This window comes from Syzygium oleosum, unplaced genomic scaffold, assembly GCF_021117445.2.
Source record: "Syzygium oleosum isolate NSW1041296 unplaced genomic scaffold, Sole_v2.1 Sole_v2.18, whole genome shotgun sequence".
Taxonomy (NCBI): Eukaryota; Viridiplantae; Streptophyta; class Magnoliopsida; order Myrtales; family Myrtaceae; genus Syzygium; species Syzygium oleosum.
The window spans coordinates 3,588,571-3,606,745 of record NW_026607502.1 but is presented as its reverse complement, the minus strand read 5'-3'; the positions used below and the strand labels follow the sequence as shown (position 1 = coordinate 3,606,745).

Genomic DNA, 18,175 nt, shown 5'->3' with positions numbered 1-18,175 from the left:
TAGGTCACTCTCTCCTCGTTGTTTTCTTATCTGCGAAAGCAACTACTATAATTTATAAAACAGATGAACACACACGCTCTCTCCCAAAATAGAAGTTAACCAATGAAAATCTGACACTGTTAAACCCTAAATATTAATATACAACATGTAAAATCTTATTATATTTGGGGCTGAAGAATTTTTTGTATGTATGGGACACGTGGTGGGTCATCATTAGGTGGAAGCACATGGCCTCGCGATTTTCACGATGTGCTGGTCATTGATCTACTCTCGATGCGGGACCTCTGTTCATCTCTCTTGAGAAAACCTAAAAATGCCACGCAAAGAGTCAAACATATGGGTAAAAATGCCAAAAAAAATGATAGCTTATATTTGAAAATTATTGTCTATTCATTATTGATTTATTATTCATTCTCTGTGTATTTGACATACACTCAAACAGTAAATTTGTGCGTGTACGTCTGAGAGAGATATCGTTGACTGGTGATTTGCCCCTTCTTAATTTTGTAGAATTCGTTTTAATCTTTGATTAGAGATAAGTAGTGACTAACTTCTTATCCTTGTAGAGTATTTTTAGGGATTCAATTTGAGAGAAAGTAAATCATTTTTCAGGGTTCATTTGTGATGAAAATAAGTTGAAAAGAAATTGATTATATAGTGTTGGATAATAAGCGAATCTACTAAAGGCAGCTTGTATCGTTAGAAATTATACGTAAGACCAACAAACTAGAATGTAAACATATTCTTTGTTTATCTTGTAGTCCATCAAAATAACAAGAATTACAAAAAAAAATTAGGAAACAAATTTAGAAAATATATTTGTAAAACATCATATAGGATTATGTTTTTGGGAAAATGTAGAAGAACACGAGCATTGATGAAGTATTCGGGAGATGGTAGACGAGATTTATAGAAAAAAACAGACAAGACATTTCGAAAAGGAAAAAACATCAAAGGACGATGATATCTTTGTTGTAAGAAAGAGAAGTTATTTTCCCATAGTTTAAGCTTATTGTTTTCGGTCTATGGAAAATGCTTTCTGCCAATTGAGTATTTTTTCGTCATTCAAACGTTCGAAAGTCTGAAAACAATTTCAGGAAATCAGTTTTTATCACCCAACTAGTTTGTAAAGAAATTCTCAACATAAACATATATCCTCGATTGCTTGATCATTACAATATGGAACATATAATTGTGATGCCCTAGTTTTGTTCTTCTTCAAAATGAATGCGACAATCACAACCATTCAAATCCGGGCATGAACAGTAGATAACGTAGTAAAGCACTATGCAATCATATAACCCGAAGTGTCCAAGAATCTTGCCGTCTCTTAGTTACTTTCCTCGCTATGCTTATCAACAATCTCATGAAAATGAATGCTTCTAGTAACTATGATTATTTAATATTGATGATAATGTACCAGTCGAAAGAGCTATTTTTTTTTATAATTGTGAAATGACACGTGCCACATTATCCCATTATTTTTTGACCTAAAAAGAGCCCAATCTACATCTTCAATTAGATAAGATTAAAAGACTTAATCATACCATCAACTTTGCTTAGATGAATGGAGCAATCTTTTAAACCACAGACAGGTAGCAACCCAGAGACATCCATTATTTCTTTTATTCGCAGTAAACCCTCCATATATTTTACATACCATAATAGTCACATATTTAATTCATAATTATATAAGACGAGGATTTGTTTTTGTAATTATCAAGACAATATGCAAGACACATTACAATATTTGATATATGAAATGACATGCAAAATTGTCCAAAAAGTGTTAAACCTATTGCACTTTTGCTAATTTAATCCTAAATCTTTCAATTTTGTCAAGTGAGCCCTAAACCTTTTCACTTTTTATCAATTAAGTCCATTCGGCCAATCTTGACTGGGATTAGCTGATGTGGACACCGGTCATGCTACTTGGTACAGCCGGCACTGACGTGGATAATTTTTAAAAATATATTAATATTTTTCAAATACTTTATTAATATTTTTATTAATTTTTCTTTTGTTCTTCCCTTTTTTTTCTATTTTCCTTCTTTTTTTTTAATTGTGACCGGGGAGGGCTCGGTGGCCATTAGGCAAGGCCCGACGATAGTTGGGCCTCGCCGGCTGCTGGCGAGGGCCACCAAACCCTTGCAAACCACGGGCCTTACCCAAATTTGCGAGAGGCCAACCTCGCCATCCACAAGGGAGGCTACTTTGCCTGCGGCCAGCGAGGCTAGCCTCGCCACGATCCTCACCTAGAAGGCCATCGTGGTTGCGAGTTTGGACTAAAAGCTTTCACCTCTGCCATTGCCGCCGAAGAAGCCTTAATCAATTGAGCAAATCTGTCACCGGGTGCCCATTACTGTCCCTACACATGGCATTGATAGCTCCTTCGCTCCTACCTTCTAGGTAAGCTTTGTCAATGTTGATTTTCAACTTTCCTCTCTCCAGTGGCTACTAAGAATGAGTTGGGTTTGCTACTAAAGCTTCGTTTTTTCTCTTCGCAGATCTGGGCGAAGCTGCCTCGCCACTCGCTTCCGGCCAACGAGGAGGAGGTGAGGCAGCCTCACCCAGATCTGGGTGAGGGCAGCTGGGCCCTCCTCGGCCACTGTAAAAAATATAAAGAAGGAAAAGAGGAAACAAAAAAGAGGAAAAAAACAAAGAAAAAAAATTCAAAAAATATGAAATAATTTTAAAATATCATTAAAAATTGAACACGTTGGCGTCGGCCGCGCCACGTAAGATGGTCGGCATTCATCTCAGTGAATTTCGGCCAAAATTGGCCAGATGGACTCAATTGGCAAAATGGAAAAATGTTTAGGACTCAATTAACAAAATTGAATTGTTCAGAACTGAATTAGCAAAAGTGCAATAAGTTTAGGACTTTTTAGACAATTTTCTCTGAAATGACATAACAGACTTTATAAATTGGATGTTGAACATGATTTATTGATTTGAACGATCACTCAAAAATCACTTAATATAACAAATTTGTATTCTTCCACTGTTATTTACATACATATATTACTGACTTCTAATTAATACTGAAAATCCCCCATGACCTGCAGTACCCCTTTTTTCCTCTCTCTCTCTCTCTAAAGACGTAAAATACCTTCAACTATACTGTTTGTACAATTATATGACATACAATAAAAAGAATCCCTCCCTTAGACAACAGCTGTACAGGTAGGGTTTTCAGATAATACACATTAAACCCATCATTAATGCAATAAGCTGTCTGTACATGAATTTTAAGGAAGTAGAATGAATTGCACAGGAACCCACATTTACACATTTCCGATTCTGAATCCAAAGTTCTCCATTCCATTACACCGAATGACAGTCTAGAAAGAAACTTAAAAGACATCAAGAAAATGGAGATGGATGAAAAGAAGAAAAAGGAAAATGACTTTTTGCTTTTTTTTGACATTTTCCTTCCCCTTTTTTGACATATTTTGTGTTCTGCGTAACGATAATGAAATCTCCAAAAGTGACCTTATAATGGCTCCAAAAAGCCGGTCATTCTAAGAATTGAATTCCGCACTTTACTCAAATATCTCCCCTTAAGCGTCCTCCCATGGCTAAAGCACACCGATGATGCCATCCTTGCAGCCATGCGCCGCCCGACGATCAAGTGCGGCGGCACGACCTTCCCTTCATCATCACCTTCCTTGAATGTGTAATCAGATTCTGGGGACCGGATGAAAATTTCTGGGATATCAACCGGCTGCGAATTTGTCATCTTCTTCTTCTTGACCTTCTTCTTTTTTGATTTGCCATGTGCCCACGAGTTGTCGTGAATCTGCGCCACCATTGTATCGCAAAAACTGTAGTAATCGTGCTTGTCCTCATCGCTGCTCCGATCCATCGTTGCTTTATCTTGATCGGTGAAAACTATGTCGGATTCTTGAAATTCGAAATCCATGAAGATTGAGGAGGGAGAGATGGGAATTGTGATGATATGAACAGGGTGCAGAGGTGGGGGATTTTGAGAGGATGTATTAGTGGTGAAGGGGGGAATGGGGGTGATTTATAGGTGGTGGCGGTGGTGGAGGAGAGAGAGTGATGGGTGAAGAATTAAACTTGGAGAATCTAAGCCGTAGTGAGCACACTTTGCAATTGCTTATGATGTTTTGTCAAAGTACGATTATTGTAAGAAGGGGATTGAGTGTGGTCCCATGTACCTTCTTCCTTTACTTGGTTTCTCTCTATACGAGTTCTTGAGTGTGGGGTTTTCTTTTCTTTGCCTTCCTTTTCTCTCTCTAAGTCGGCTGCCTAAATAAAGCAGCTCCCCCATTTCTTGCGGGTCACGGCTGTTTTGGTTTTATAGCTTGTTTAGTTATTCAATTAACCTGGCAAAAATAAGATTTCTATATGCTACATAGTTCGTGTACTTTCTTTCATACATAACCTATCTTCATCATCATTAATCGGATAGTTACGATTTGATAATTTGACCAACTATCCAAATCAACGATGATATATGTGAAATGTATAGAGAAAAGAGTATACGACCATATATTTAAAATTTTTCCGGCACAAATTTGGATATGGCTTTAATTGCGGTTTATTGTGCTTCATGGTAATGAATTGTGGAATATGAAATGCATTGCATGGTATAAATGCTAAAAAATTCATAAGCTTTCATTATCATGTATTTTTGCACTGGACGAAGAGGATGTTATTACATTTAGAATGTATCTTATCTTGGAGTTGTTTCATGGATGTACGAGCTCTAATAGTAATTAGATACCACATGAAAATACGCTGCAAAATATACATTCACCACCGTCTCTGAACTTATGGTTTAGGAGTGTTTGTTTTTTACTTTTCATAAGCAAAAAGTACCTTTTTGGTTTTGTCCCGAAAAAATAGTATTATTCACATTTTAAAATGTTAGAGAAAAAATTACCGTGAAAACTTACATATTAACATTTGTGTAGTGTAAAAGTTTCAGGTCTTTCAGGTTCAAAAAAGTCAAATTGAGTGAGCCGCAAGATTTTAAAAAATACAAAAGGTAAAAAATAAAAGTCATTCAAAGCACATATGACCAAATTTGAAAATGAAATCTCCATGATTTTCCATCAAATGCTAACTGAGAAAAATTTACTTATTAGATTATACTCATACAAGTCGCATAAGTCTGTCAAAAATTGTCAGCATATAACAATGAACTTCCGAGTACTTATTATCTCGTAATTAAAAAGAAATCGGAAGTATTAGAAAAATTACGTCTGCAATACAGATTTTGATTTGGTTAGAATTGAACACTTAATTATACAAGTAAAATTATCATATTATATCTCAGGATTAGTACTTGACTAATAGTATATATAAGATATTAAGTTGAAAACTGAAGTCTTCGCAAATAAAGATAATACAAAAATTAATATGTGAATAAACCGTTTAATTATGAAAGCTTTTCTTTGTTAAAGTAAAATCCTAAATGGAAAGAACGTGTTGTATATGTACAAATATGAGAACTTCAGGAATAAAAAGAATTATATTTTGGCTAACATTTGGTATCAGAGCATGATTTTGGATCTCATGATTTTTTTATTATTATAAATATATATGTTTTCTTTAATGATCACCCATTAATTCTCGTTAAAGATACACACACATCGAATTGATTAATATAAGTACTTGCTTAATGAAATCGCACATAAATTACTGTTTGGGTTTAGTGCTCTTGGTGTATATATATTTTTATGTTTTCTAGCATGTTCTTAAGGCATCATAATGTATAATTTTGATTGTCATACCTTTAGAATGATTATATCACTAAAGTGATTAAATCTTGATATTTAGAGATAATCAAATTATGAAACAATTATTGTGTTTAACAATTTAAAATTTAATGGTTTGTTAGTCACCAAAGTGGCCGAATCTTAAGGTCTCTCTTGAATGTTTAAAATTATAATGTTTTATAATTACCTGTGATTAATTGATGCTATGAATAAAATTAAGATGTTACATATCCTTATTGGTGTCAAGGGTACATTGACGTTCATTTATTGTAAGAATTTAGGGATTCACCCTAAGGTTAATCGATTTCTTATAATTCATGAACGTAATATTTGGTAATTAATATGTTGTTAGATTTCATTGTATATCCAAAGATAGCAAGTAAATTTTAATGAGGTGTATTTATAATTACCAAATAAAAGTTATTAGCATCATTGTGATTTAATGTATTTTTTGTATCATAGGATCACCCAATGGAGAACTATGATGTACATGTATTGTTTAATTTGAATCTGATTACGTGCTATTCTCAGAGTATTAATATATGAATGTTTTCTTGCATATTTGCAGTATATGTACTTGTTTCTTCTCATTCGCATGCTTCATCTGTTTCTTTATTCAATGGAATGAATTTCTCTGATTGGTGTGAACAAGTCCAGTTTCACTTAGTTGTCCTAGATCTTGATTTAGCACTTCAAGTGGAAGAATCGGCTGCTATTACCGATGAGAGTAGCAATAATGAAAAGCCTTTCCACTAAGCTTGGGAAAGATTAAACATATGAAGCTTAATGTTTTTACGAATGATAGTTGCAAACAACTTAAATTCTACTTTTCCCAAAACTGACAGTGCTAAGGAATTTATGAAATTTGTGGAAGAACTTTCTCAAATTGCTGATAAATCACTTGCTAGTACATTAATGAGCACTTTGACCCTCATGAAATATGATGGTTCACATTGTTGGAGTTGGCGAATACTTCGGGGACCCTTGTTTCTCACACCGGGTACGCCCACGTGAGCTTAGGGAAACTGAAGTGTTGTCCGACGACATGTGACCCATGCGTGCGGAGATGCGGGGGTTCGGGGGCGCGCCCCGACACAGGGTGTGCCCATTTGCCGTCGGCCAGGCGGGGGTTCGGGCGGCGCCCCACGGACGGGGTTCCACCGCTGCCTCTGGTCGCCGGACGGCCGCCCTCGCTCGACGGCTGGCCCGTATGGTGCGAGATTAAGAGATTTCATATAGGTTTAGGTTTTGGGCCCGTTTGGGGCATATATATATTTTGCTCATTTTTCTGATCATTGTAACGAGTTGAGTGGCTGTAAACCGAAAACATAGTGAAATCTCTTTGCAGGACGTAGCCCTAATCGAGGGTGAACCTGGGTAAATTCGTGCATCGTCTATTTTCTTTGTTTTCTGCGTGATCGTTCTGTTTCGGTTCTCGATACGTCCCTTCAATTGGTATCAGAGCCAGAGTTGTTCGAGGAATTAGGGTTTATTTGAGATGTCAGGAGGATCACGAATTGAGATAGAAAAATTCGACGGAACGCGGTTTGATCTGTGGAAGATGAAGATGGAGGATCTTCTCTGTGATCGAGATCTTTGGTCGGCAATCGAAACGGAAAGGCCTGTTGCTGCGCAACCTGGTGTCGTGATAGGCAAGGAAGCGGTGAAGGAAACGGATTCAACTTCCAAACCGGCAGATCCAAAGGAGATTGAAGACTGGAATCGGATTGATCGGAGAGCAAAGGGTTTGATTCGGCTTTGTCTCGCAGACTCGATTCTGACAAACGTGATGGGGGAACCTACAGCCAGGGACCTATGGCAGAAACTGGAGTCGCTGTATCAAAATAAGTCGTTGGTTAATAAGCTGTTTTTAAGGAAAAAGCTGTATAATCTTCGGATGCATGAGGGCGACTCGTTTTCTGCACATCTGTATAACTTTAACACATTGATTAGTCAACTCGTATCAATCGGTGTTAAGTTCCAAGATGATGATAAGGCAATAACACTGCTCTGTTCACTGCCGGATTCATGGGATAACCTGATTGTGGTTATCGATGGTGGGGATAAGGAATTATCGTATGAAAGTGTGTGTTCTGCCTTGTTATCGGAGGAGACACGAAGAAAGGGATCGGGAAATTCCGGTAAAGAGGCATTGGCGGCCAGGGGAAAGCCAGCAGAGAAAACTCTGAATCTGAGAGGATCCAGTACCAAATCTCGTGGGCGATCGAAGAGTAGGGAGAGGAGGGTACAGTGTTGGAAATGTCAAGAGTGGGGCCATGTGAAGCGGGACTGTAAAAACAAGCCAGTTTTTAAGAAAGAAGCTGAATCATCCTCGGGTAAAAAGGAGGTCGATGCAAGAGATATGTATTTGGCTGCTGCGTGTATGGCGCAGTCAGACAAGGATATATGGTTGATCGATACCGGTGCTTCATACCACATGACGCCTTATAGACACTGGTTTTGTGAATATGAGCAATATAATGGTGGGGATGTCATGCTCGGAGATGATACTGCAGTTCAAATTGTCGGGCGTGGCAGGGTGAAGCTGAGGATGAGTAATGGCACGGTGAAGACTATTCCAGACGTGATGCACATACCCTTGATGAGTAGAAATTTGTTATCAGTCGGTACGATGGCTGATTCGGGGGTTATTTTTAGCTGTGATAAGGATTCATGCAAGATGACTCGAGGTTCTATTGTGATTACACGAGGAGTCCGTTACGGGACATTATACAAGCTGCTCGGGGAAACAGTGACTGTTGGTAGCGGGTTCGTTTCTAAAGAGGCCAAGGAAGATGGACATGATACGTCCATATTGTGGCATAAGAGGTTAGGGCATATCGGTGAAAAGGGACTGTCTACCTTAGCTTCAAGTCAGATGGTAGAAGGAATTCCAAAATGCTCTATGGGTTTCGGGTTCTGTGAACACTGTCTCCATGGAAAACAGAACCGAGTTAGCTTCCAACACACTGGTACAAGAGCAACTGAGGTTCTCGAGCTGATTCACAGCGATATCTTTGGACCTACTCCGACTCCATCTATTGGAGGATCCAGGTACTATGTATCGTTCATAGATGATTTTTCGAGATATAGTTGGATTTATTTTATTAAAAGTAAATCAGATGTATTCGAGAAATTTCGAGAATTTAAGGTTTTGGTTGAAAACCAATTGGGCAGGAAAATCAAGGTTCTTCGTACAGATAACGGAGGTGAATTCTGTTCGGATAAGTTCGAGCAATTTTGTGTGGATAATGGTATTGCAAGGCAGAAGACGACTCCATATACGCCTCAACAGAATGGGGTAGCCGAAAGATTAAATCGGTCACTCATAGAAAAGGCAAGATGCATGCTGAGTTGGGCAGGTTTGGGGACAGAATTTTGGGCAGAAGCTGTAGCCACAGCCAGTTATTTGAAGAACCGATCACCGACCTCATCAGTGAAGGATCGCACACCATATGAGGCAGTGTTTGGGAAGAAGCCGAATCTGTCCCATGTTCGGGTGTTCGGGTGTGACGCATATGTTCATGTACCCAAGGAGAAGCGGGGCAAGCTTGACAACAAGTCTGAGAAGAACATATTTGTCGGATACAAGGAAGGGGTCAAGGGCTATAAGCTGTGGAATCCAGAATCAAAGACCATTGTATACAGCAGGGATGTTGTCTTTCGTGAATCACAACCCCAGGTTGGCACACAGAAAGGTGATGAGCCCAAAAAAGTGGTAGTGCTTGAAGAAAGTCCTAAAACTGAAACTGTGGAGATGGTTCCACAAGGCACGCTAGTAGAGTCTGATTCTGAATCGGAGCAAGGGGACTCGGTTAATGAAGTCGAGGATGCAGATTCAGATGAAGACTTGGATACAGATAGCATGCCGGCTCTCAGGAGATCGACGCAGGAAAGAAAGGTACCACTTCGATACTCACTTAGTGCTTTAAGTACGTTTCATGCTTTGAGCATTACCGGAGATGATCCTAGTTCTGTAAAAGAGGCGAGATCTATGGATGATGCGAATCAGTGGGAGCTCGCAATGATAGATGAGATGCAGTCGCTTGATAAAAATGAAACATGGAGCTTGTGTAAATTGCCTAAGGATAGAAAGGCAATTGGGTGTAAATGGGTGTTCAAGCGAAAGCTGAAACCGGATGGGACTGTAGAGAAGTACAAGGCTAGGCTTGTAGCCAAGGGGTACTCTCAGATTGAGGGAGTTGACTATGACGAGATTTTCTCTCCCGTGGCGAAGTTGACCTCGATACGGTTTGCTCTGTCTATAGCAGCTGCATATGATCTTGAGGTAGAACATATGGATGTAAAGACGGCATTCCTTCATGGGAACTTGGAGGAGGAGATATATATGAGGCAACCAGAAGGCTTTGAAGTAAGAGGAAAGGAGAATTTGGTGTGCAAATTGAAAAAGTTTTTATATGGGCTGAAGCAGTCACCGAGGATGTAGTACCAGAAGTTTGACACGTACATGCTCCAGCTTAATTTTGTGCGTTCAAATTCTGACCATTGCGTTTATGTGAAGAGAATGGGCGATCAGTTTGTCATTCTCACGCTATATGTGGATGATATGTTGTTGATCGGGAATAATGTGAAGATGGTGAATTCTGTGAAGAGTTTGCTGGCCAAAAAGTTCGAAATGAAAGACTTGGGGCCTGCAAATTTTATTTTGGGCATGCATATTAGGAGGGACCGTGAGAAACGGAAGCTGTGGCTAGGGCAGGAGAAATACATAAAAGAAATATTGAAGAAATTCAATATGATAGACTGCAAGCCTGTTGGTACCCCTATACCTTTAGGGACCAAGCTATCTGCGGAACAATGTCCAAAAACGGATGAAGAAGCTGAAGAGATGGCCCGAATTCCATACGCGAGTGCAGTGGGTAGCTTGATGTATGCTATGGTATGCACGCGTCCGGATATAGCCCAAGCAGTGGGAGTCTTGAGTCGATACATGTCTAACCCAGGTAGAGAACACTGGAATGCGATCAAAAGAGTTTTCAGGTATCTTCGTGGAACTTTGAATTTTTCTTTATGTTTTGAAGGTATAGGGAATGGAAACATGTTTGATATCGTAGGCCATGTAGATGCTGATTGGGGTGGAGATATTGATAGTAGACGGTCCACTAGCGGATATGTTTTCACATTGTTTGGTGCTGCATTGAGTTGGATGAGCAGGAGGCAAAGCGTGGTAGCGCTTTCTTCTACTGAGGCTGAGTATATGGCTCTTACTCATGCTGGAAAAGAGGCCGTATGGTTACGGCGGTTGTGCTTGGAGCTCGGTTTTGAGCAAGGTGCCATAGAGGTGAGATGTGATAATCAAGGGGCTATTTATTTAGCTAAGAATCCAGCATTTCACTCACGCACAAAGCACATTGATATACTATATCATTTCATCCGAGAAAAGGTAGAGAAGAAAGAGGTTCGGCTTGTAAAGGTTGACACGGTAGAAAATAGTTCTGACTTCCTTACTAAAGCCGTCACAGGTGCGAAGTTTGAATGGTGCTCTACTGCGATTGGATTGAAGAAGAATGATATTGGAAAGGCCCTCATTTGCGCGAAGTATCCACCAAGTGGGAGAATGTTGGAGTTGGCGAATACTTCGGGGACCCTTGTTTCTCACACCGGGTACACCCACGTGAGCTTAGGGAAACTGAAGTGTTGTCCGACGACATGTGACCCATGCGTGCGGAATGCGGGGGTTCGGGGGCAGCGCCCCACACGGGTGCCCCTTGCCGCCCGGTCGCGGGCGGGGGTTCGGGCGCGCCCCGGGGGTTCCTTGCCGGTCGGGTCACGGGACGGCCGCCCCGCTCGACGGCCGGCCCGTATGGTGCGAGATTAAGAGATTTCATATAGGTTTAGGTTTTGGGCCCGTTTGGGGCATATATATATTTTGCTCATTTTTCTGATCATTGTAACGAGTTGAGTGGCTGTAAACCGAAAACATAGTGAAATCTCTTTGCAGGACGTAGCCCTAATCGAGGGTGAACCTGGGTAAATTCGTGCATCGTCTATTTTCTTTGTTTTCTGCGTGATCGTTCTGTTTCGGTTCTCGATACGTCCCTTCACACATATCATGCATGAGCATGTACTTGAGATGACAAACTTAGTAGCAAAAGGACTTAGGGAATGAACGTGGATGGGCATTTTTTAGTACAGTTCATACTTAATTCCTTACCTCACGAGCAATATAGGCCATTTCAAATGAATTATAACACTATAAAGGATAAGTTGAATGTAAATGAATTGGCCGGTATGCTTGTTCAAGAGGAAACAAAGATAAAGAATCAAAAGGCTCATTCTGTTCATCACTTAAGTCATCAAGAAGTTGAGATGAATTCTAAAAGAAAAGGTGGAAAGAGCAAGAAGAAAGGATTACAAAACCTAAACGATTCTTCGAAGGCTTCTTAAAAGACATTCATATTAAGTAAACTTTTGTAATAAAATTGGTCACTTGAAAAAAGATTGCCTCAAATGTAAAGCTTGGTTTGAAAAGAAAGGTAAGCCTTATGCTTTAGTATGTTTTGAATCAAACTTTACTAAAGTTCCTCATAATACTAGGTGGATTGATTTTGGTGCCACTACTCATTTTCAAATACAATGCGGGGATTTCTTACGATCCAAACCATAAAGCCAAATGATAACTATTTGTTCACAGGGAATAGAAATAAAGATCCAGCTTAAGGCATTGACACTTATCGTTTAATCTTAGATATTGGATATTATTTGGATTTGTTTCGAACCCTTTATGTACCTACATTTTCCCGCAATTTAGTTTGTTTATCAAAACTTGATGTAGTGAGATTTTCTTTCAAGTTCGGTTATGGATCTTTCATATTATTTAAGAATAATAATCTTATTGAAATTGAAATTTTATGTGATGGTCTCCACAAGTTTAAACTTCATAATGCTTTTTTGTTGAGACTCTAATGACCTTACATCATAATCTTGGCACCAAACACAGTTTAGTTAATGAGAATTTTGCTTACTTGTGGCATAGACGTTTGTGTGACATATCCAAAGAAAGAATAAAAAAATTAGTAAAGAATAAAATTCTTCCAAATTTAGATTTTACTAATCTTGGAGTGTGTATTGATATCAAAAGGTATACAAACAAAACATTGGAAGAAAGGTGCCACAAGAAGCGCAAGAGCTTCTTGAAATTATGCATACTCATATATGTGGTCCTTTTGATGTTTCATTCTTTGGTGGGGAAAGTTATTTTATCATGTTTATTGATGATTTTTCACATTATGGTTACATTTATCTATTGCATGATAAATCTCAATCAGTGAATGCCTTTGAAGGGTACATTAACAAAGTTTAGAGGAAATTAAATAAAAAGGTGAAAATAGGTGAATATTACGAAAAGTATAATGAATCAAGATAATGTCCGCGTCCATTTGCTAAATTCTCTCAAGAGATATGGTATTTGTTCTCAATACAGGATGCCAGGTACACCACAACATAAAGGCGTAATCGTACTATAATGAAAATGATTAGGAGTATGATGAGTTATTCATCCTTACCATTATTTGTGTGGATGTATGCATTAAAGGTTTCCGCGTATTTATTAGATAGGATTCCTAGTAAGGCAGTTCCAAAGACTCCTTTTGAACTGTGGACGGGAATGAAACCTAATTTACGACACCCCATGTTTAGGATTGTCTAGCAAAAGTAAGAATTTACAATCTACGAGAATAGAAATAAGATTTTAGAACGATTAGTGGTTACTTCATGGGTTATGTAAGGTCTTGTATGACTATGATGCAAGGTCTTCTTTAGTGTGGTGTCATTTCGGGCTTAATCCATGAAAAACTAGGCTTAGTTGTTATGCACCGCTTTTCTTTTTCTCTTCTTGGTGTATTGTTAGAGTGTGCTCTCTTTTATGGTTCTATGGGACATATTTTATTTCTTGATATTTGATTAACGGCATCATATGTTTGAGGAAGAGTCCTATTATTATATGCCTAGAAATACAGATTAAAACTTGTAATATCGCAATTAAATTTGTACAACTCTCTTGGTCATTGATGATGGTCGTGATCTTGCTTGTAATCTCCACGTCAATCTTCAACATGACGACCATCATGTCTACAGTATGTATCACGACCTCCATAATAATCACGAATACAGTAGTCGTCGTGGTCACCACATCCTCTGCGAACTCTATACTCATCGTAGTCACCATGGAAATCTCTCCGAGTAGGCTTGATATCGGATGTTCCTAACTGCTAGGGCAAGTTTATCAAATAGTTGACCATGGGCTCGATTCCCCACCGATGCCGCTTTGTCACCCCAATCGGATTGTCTCTCTAGGTAAAAAGCCTTCAATCGGATAGTCCTTGCATTCGGCCGTTGTTCTATAACCTGTTGAGACGCTCCTTGATGAGCCACACCTTTCAATATTTGTTAATTAAATGGTTGTCTCCAAAACGGCCGATACATGTTCTCACGGTTTTTCAGGCTATGATACTCCTGAGGTAGACGCAGAGGAAACGGCAAAGACATTTGTAAAACTTGTGAACACACGCCCAAAGCGCGCACGCACAGAAGTGCAACAGAGATAATCTCTCAATATTTCATTAGTTAAAAGGATAAGTTATTTCTATATGAACTGAGAAGCAATATTTATAATTAAAAACGTAAAGAGAAAAATTCAAACCGTAGGAAACAAATACTTAGCGTATTATCCCTAAAACCAATGCAAGTTTTGTTTATTTTAACTTACTCCCCTACCGTGATCGAATGACAGCTTCATAATGATAAATAGCTCGTCTTGCCTTGACCTCCTCTTGAATTCTCAAAACTACTGTCGCTTCTGAAACCCATTTACTAGTTATATCATCTGCTATCGGCTTCCAAAGCTCCTTTTTTCAGCTTGGTGAGCTTTCGCTTTGTGGATCGTCTTCTATCTAATGCGGTACCCTCCCTTTTTTGGTTCCCATTGGGTTTACCTTGTTCACAGGTCAACCCCATGGTAGCAAAAAAAGGCGATCTTGTGTAGCAATAGCATATTGTTCAGTGGAGCTAGCTTAGTTGTTAGCCGAGCGAAACCATTCCCTTCTTCATACCCTAAAGAAAGGTGCCCTGACAATATCAAGATTGAGTACCAAAACTAGGCTGGGATGACCAATCGATAGATAGGTGGGAATATCTTTTCGAGAATTGCGTATTCAATTCAAAGATGGATTAATAATAGAATAGACCGCTTAGCTAGGAGGCAGCCAGGACGAGAAAGCTTGGCAGTGCCAAGGTCTTGAAGAGCCTTGACTTCACTCAATCGAATATAATATAATTTGCTAGCTACTAAAAAAATTAAGTACAATGTCGAATAGTATCCAACAATCCCTAAAATGAAGCAAACAAAAAAATAAAGCATCAAATTCTAAGATTCTATAAAAGATGTAAATCCAATCTTGATGTTCCCCCGCATAAAAAAGATTGAAGTTACGAAATAAACTTAAGTATATTAGAATTATTTTATTATATTGAACATTAAATTCTCTGTCGACAGCGTACAACTGGGTGTCAATGAATCGGTTATAATATCATTTGAATACTAATGTCGTGGATTAATTTTAATATATCTAACATAACTTTTCAAGTTGTTTATTCCACAAGTTAGCTTTATGAATATGATTGGCGTAGATATCATCTCTGAACCTGTCAACATATCCAGTTGGACACACCTTCATTCAAAAGTTTAAGCCACCTTCACTCAAAAGCTTAAGCCAATGAGTTATTGGCCAATTAGGATATATTAACTGTTCAACACCACATCAATTATCCGATGTGGGACTTCTCTAACACAATTAACATGTGCACTTCAACAATCTCCCCCTCACGTGTGAGCTTAGTGTTAGTTTGCTCCCCCCTTAATTTAGGTATTGTTCTGCATTAGCTTATCTCAACTTGAATCTCCAAGTCATTGCAATGCATCCGCAACTATGCACAACAACCATCATTAACTGCTAACTTAGGATTGCATAACCTATGGTCTCTATCTTGCGTCACCAGACCAACTATCCATGGTCACTTCTCGCCAGACTAACCGTGATGGCAATTTCCACTCGAAACAAGCATCGATCATGAGATTTCTTTATTGAGATATTCACCAAACACTTGAACAGATTGGAGGCCCACCAATAAACCATCGGTTCTGATATATTTGTTGGGAATGCGCAGCAGAAGCCCGATACATTCACCTGGGTAGATCGCCAAGAGGGAGCTCAAGTCCAAACTTGTCAACATATCCAGTTAGACCTACCTTCACTCAAAAGCTTAAGCCAATGAGTTATGGACCAACTAGGATATATTAATTGCTCAATACCACATCAATTATCCAATGTAAGACTTCTCTAACACAACTCACACGTGCACTTCAACAATCTCGAAGCTCAAGAGCTTAAGAAAATATTGTGTAGGACTGTCTCGCCACGTCATCACTGAGACAGTCCATTAGATGTGCGACATGTGTCAAAGTGGGTCCCACCTCTCGGGGGATTTTGAAAGTTCCCTCCCATCTCTATTTCTATTAGCTCCGTTAATGCTTGCTCTCTCTCTCCCTCCTCCCGAGAAAGAGCTCTCTCTCTCCCCATCACTCTTCACGTCACAAACACAAACAAAAGCTTCACGAACATAAGCTTTGTCTCTCCCAAAATTGCCTTCGTCTTCTCATTTTCTCTGAAATCTCAAGGAATGAAGCCGCTCCATTCTTGCTGTTGCCACGGCTGTCTTTGTCCTCCTCTTCTCACCGTCGCCGCTGATGGAAATTCCGAAAATGACCTTGAGCTTGTGCTCGGGCTTGCCCTGCCTCTCTTGCGTCCCTTACTCCTCCACCCTCCACCTCTCCCGATGCTGCTCCTCGAGCACCAACACCGCCGTGCTCTCCATTCTCCTCTGTAACAGCGGTGGTAGCAGCCACTGCCCGCTGGCTCTACGCCATCTCCGGGATTCGGCGGCTCCTCCCCCCGCCGTCTCGCGATGCTCCTCCTTCGAGTGTAGGGCCTCATTGAGCGAGAGCGAGAGCAGCGTCACCGGCGAGCCGTCATCCTCCTCCTCGGCGGTTTTGAGCGACGAGGTGGTCAGCGAAGCGTTCGGCGCTAGGGATGCCGATGAGGCGCTGTGGATCATCGTGGAGAAGGCTGGTGGGAGGGGCAGCGTGGTCGGCGTGTTGGATTGCTGCTCGATTATGGCCGCGGCGCTTGAGTACGGCAATGCCGAGTTGGCTATGTCCGTGTTCTACGCCATACGCGTGACTTTCGATCAAGGTGTGTCTTGTTATTCCATATACATGGTGTTTCGGGGTTCCGATTTCTGAACTCAGTGTTCATCAATAATCGCAACGTGTGAAGTGCTCAATGCTTTATTGCAATTGCCGGTTGATACTAGTGCCTTAACTTCCTCTCTTACTTAGTGGGTGCTTTCTTCTGTTCCATGGCTTAAAGAGGGAAGAAATGTCGTTTAGATAATTTTTTGTAGGGAGGGACAATGAATATGCTTGGTTTGCAGGAGCAAGTCTATAAATTCAACTGGAATGAGGTGGAGATCTTTTAAAATGTGTGACTGTGAATCTAGTGTTGATATCTTGATGATGGCCAGGTCCAGGTGAAGACGGTACTTATGTCGACCGGTGGAGATGGTCCAGGCCTGACGTGCGCTTATACACACTGTTAGTTCAGGGTCTTGCAGCATCACTAAGGGTTTATGATACTCTAAGTGTGACTGATATGCCAAGTAGGGGTTTCTCCCGGTGTGTAGGTAAAATCCTACTGTTTCTTGCTTTAAAATTTGAAAGCTGTTTTGGCTGCTAATTATCCATGCATTTGCCTTAGACAACTATTACTTGGATAATTGCCTCTAGAAACGATAAAGCTTATCTAATTTTAGATAATCATCAGCTCAAGGCAGATCACCACTTGTCAAGTCTGGCAAGACTCCAAACTGTGAGAGAATTAGGACTCGACGATAATCAACTCCCCAAGATTAAATAACTGAAATATATTTCAATCAAAACCAGTAGATTTCAGTCTATCACCCGTTCTAAGCCCAAACACCTAATTCTATAAAACAAGCTGATCGGTGATATCATATTCATCATCATGGACATCCTCAAACAAATAGTTCGCTACAATGGGAAAGAAGCCACTACGAATTCCCCAAATAACAAAATCCAGAAGCAGCTAAACGAGTAAATGGAAAGATCGATCAGTGAATAAATCAATAAAGGATCAAAGGAGGAGGTAAACCAAGCACTTCCCATAACGACATCCTCAGACGAAGAGAAGACGACCTCTTCAGCTGAAACTGTGATTATAAGAAGGGTTCGCAAATACTGACGATTGCGTAGTCGCAGCTAAGCATTTAACTAAGCATTTCGCCCAAACATTGTATTAAAACTACCAAACTGATTTTTTCGATTCTTC

At 39.8% G+C, this 18,175-nt stretch overlaps 1 protein-coding gene across 1 annotated transcript; it reads right to left on the bottom strand.

Moving 5' to 3' along the window:
• Window positions 1–3,472: 3,472 nt before the first annotated feature.
• Window positions 3,473–3,985, bottom strand: LOC115682141 (protein S40-1-like). Its single transcript, XM_030606285.2, has one exon. It carries the CDS (start codon window positions 3,923–3,925, stop codon window positions 3,497–3,499), a length of 429 nt encoding a protein of 142 aa, XP_030462145.1. The 5' UTR covers window positions 3,926–3,985; the 3' UTR covers window positions 3,473–3,496.
• Window positions 3,986–18,175: the final 14,190 nt, after the last annotated feature.

Bases quoted from the DNA above. Each gene is read 5' to 3' on its own strand.
- LOC115682141 (XM_030606285.2), bottom strand. From the start codon at position 3,925: ATGGATTTCGAATTTCAAGAATCCGACATAGTTTTCACCGATCAAGAT.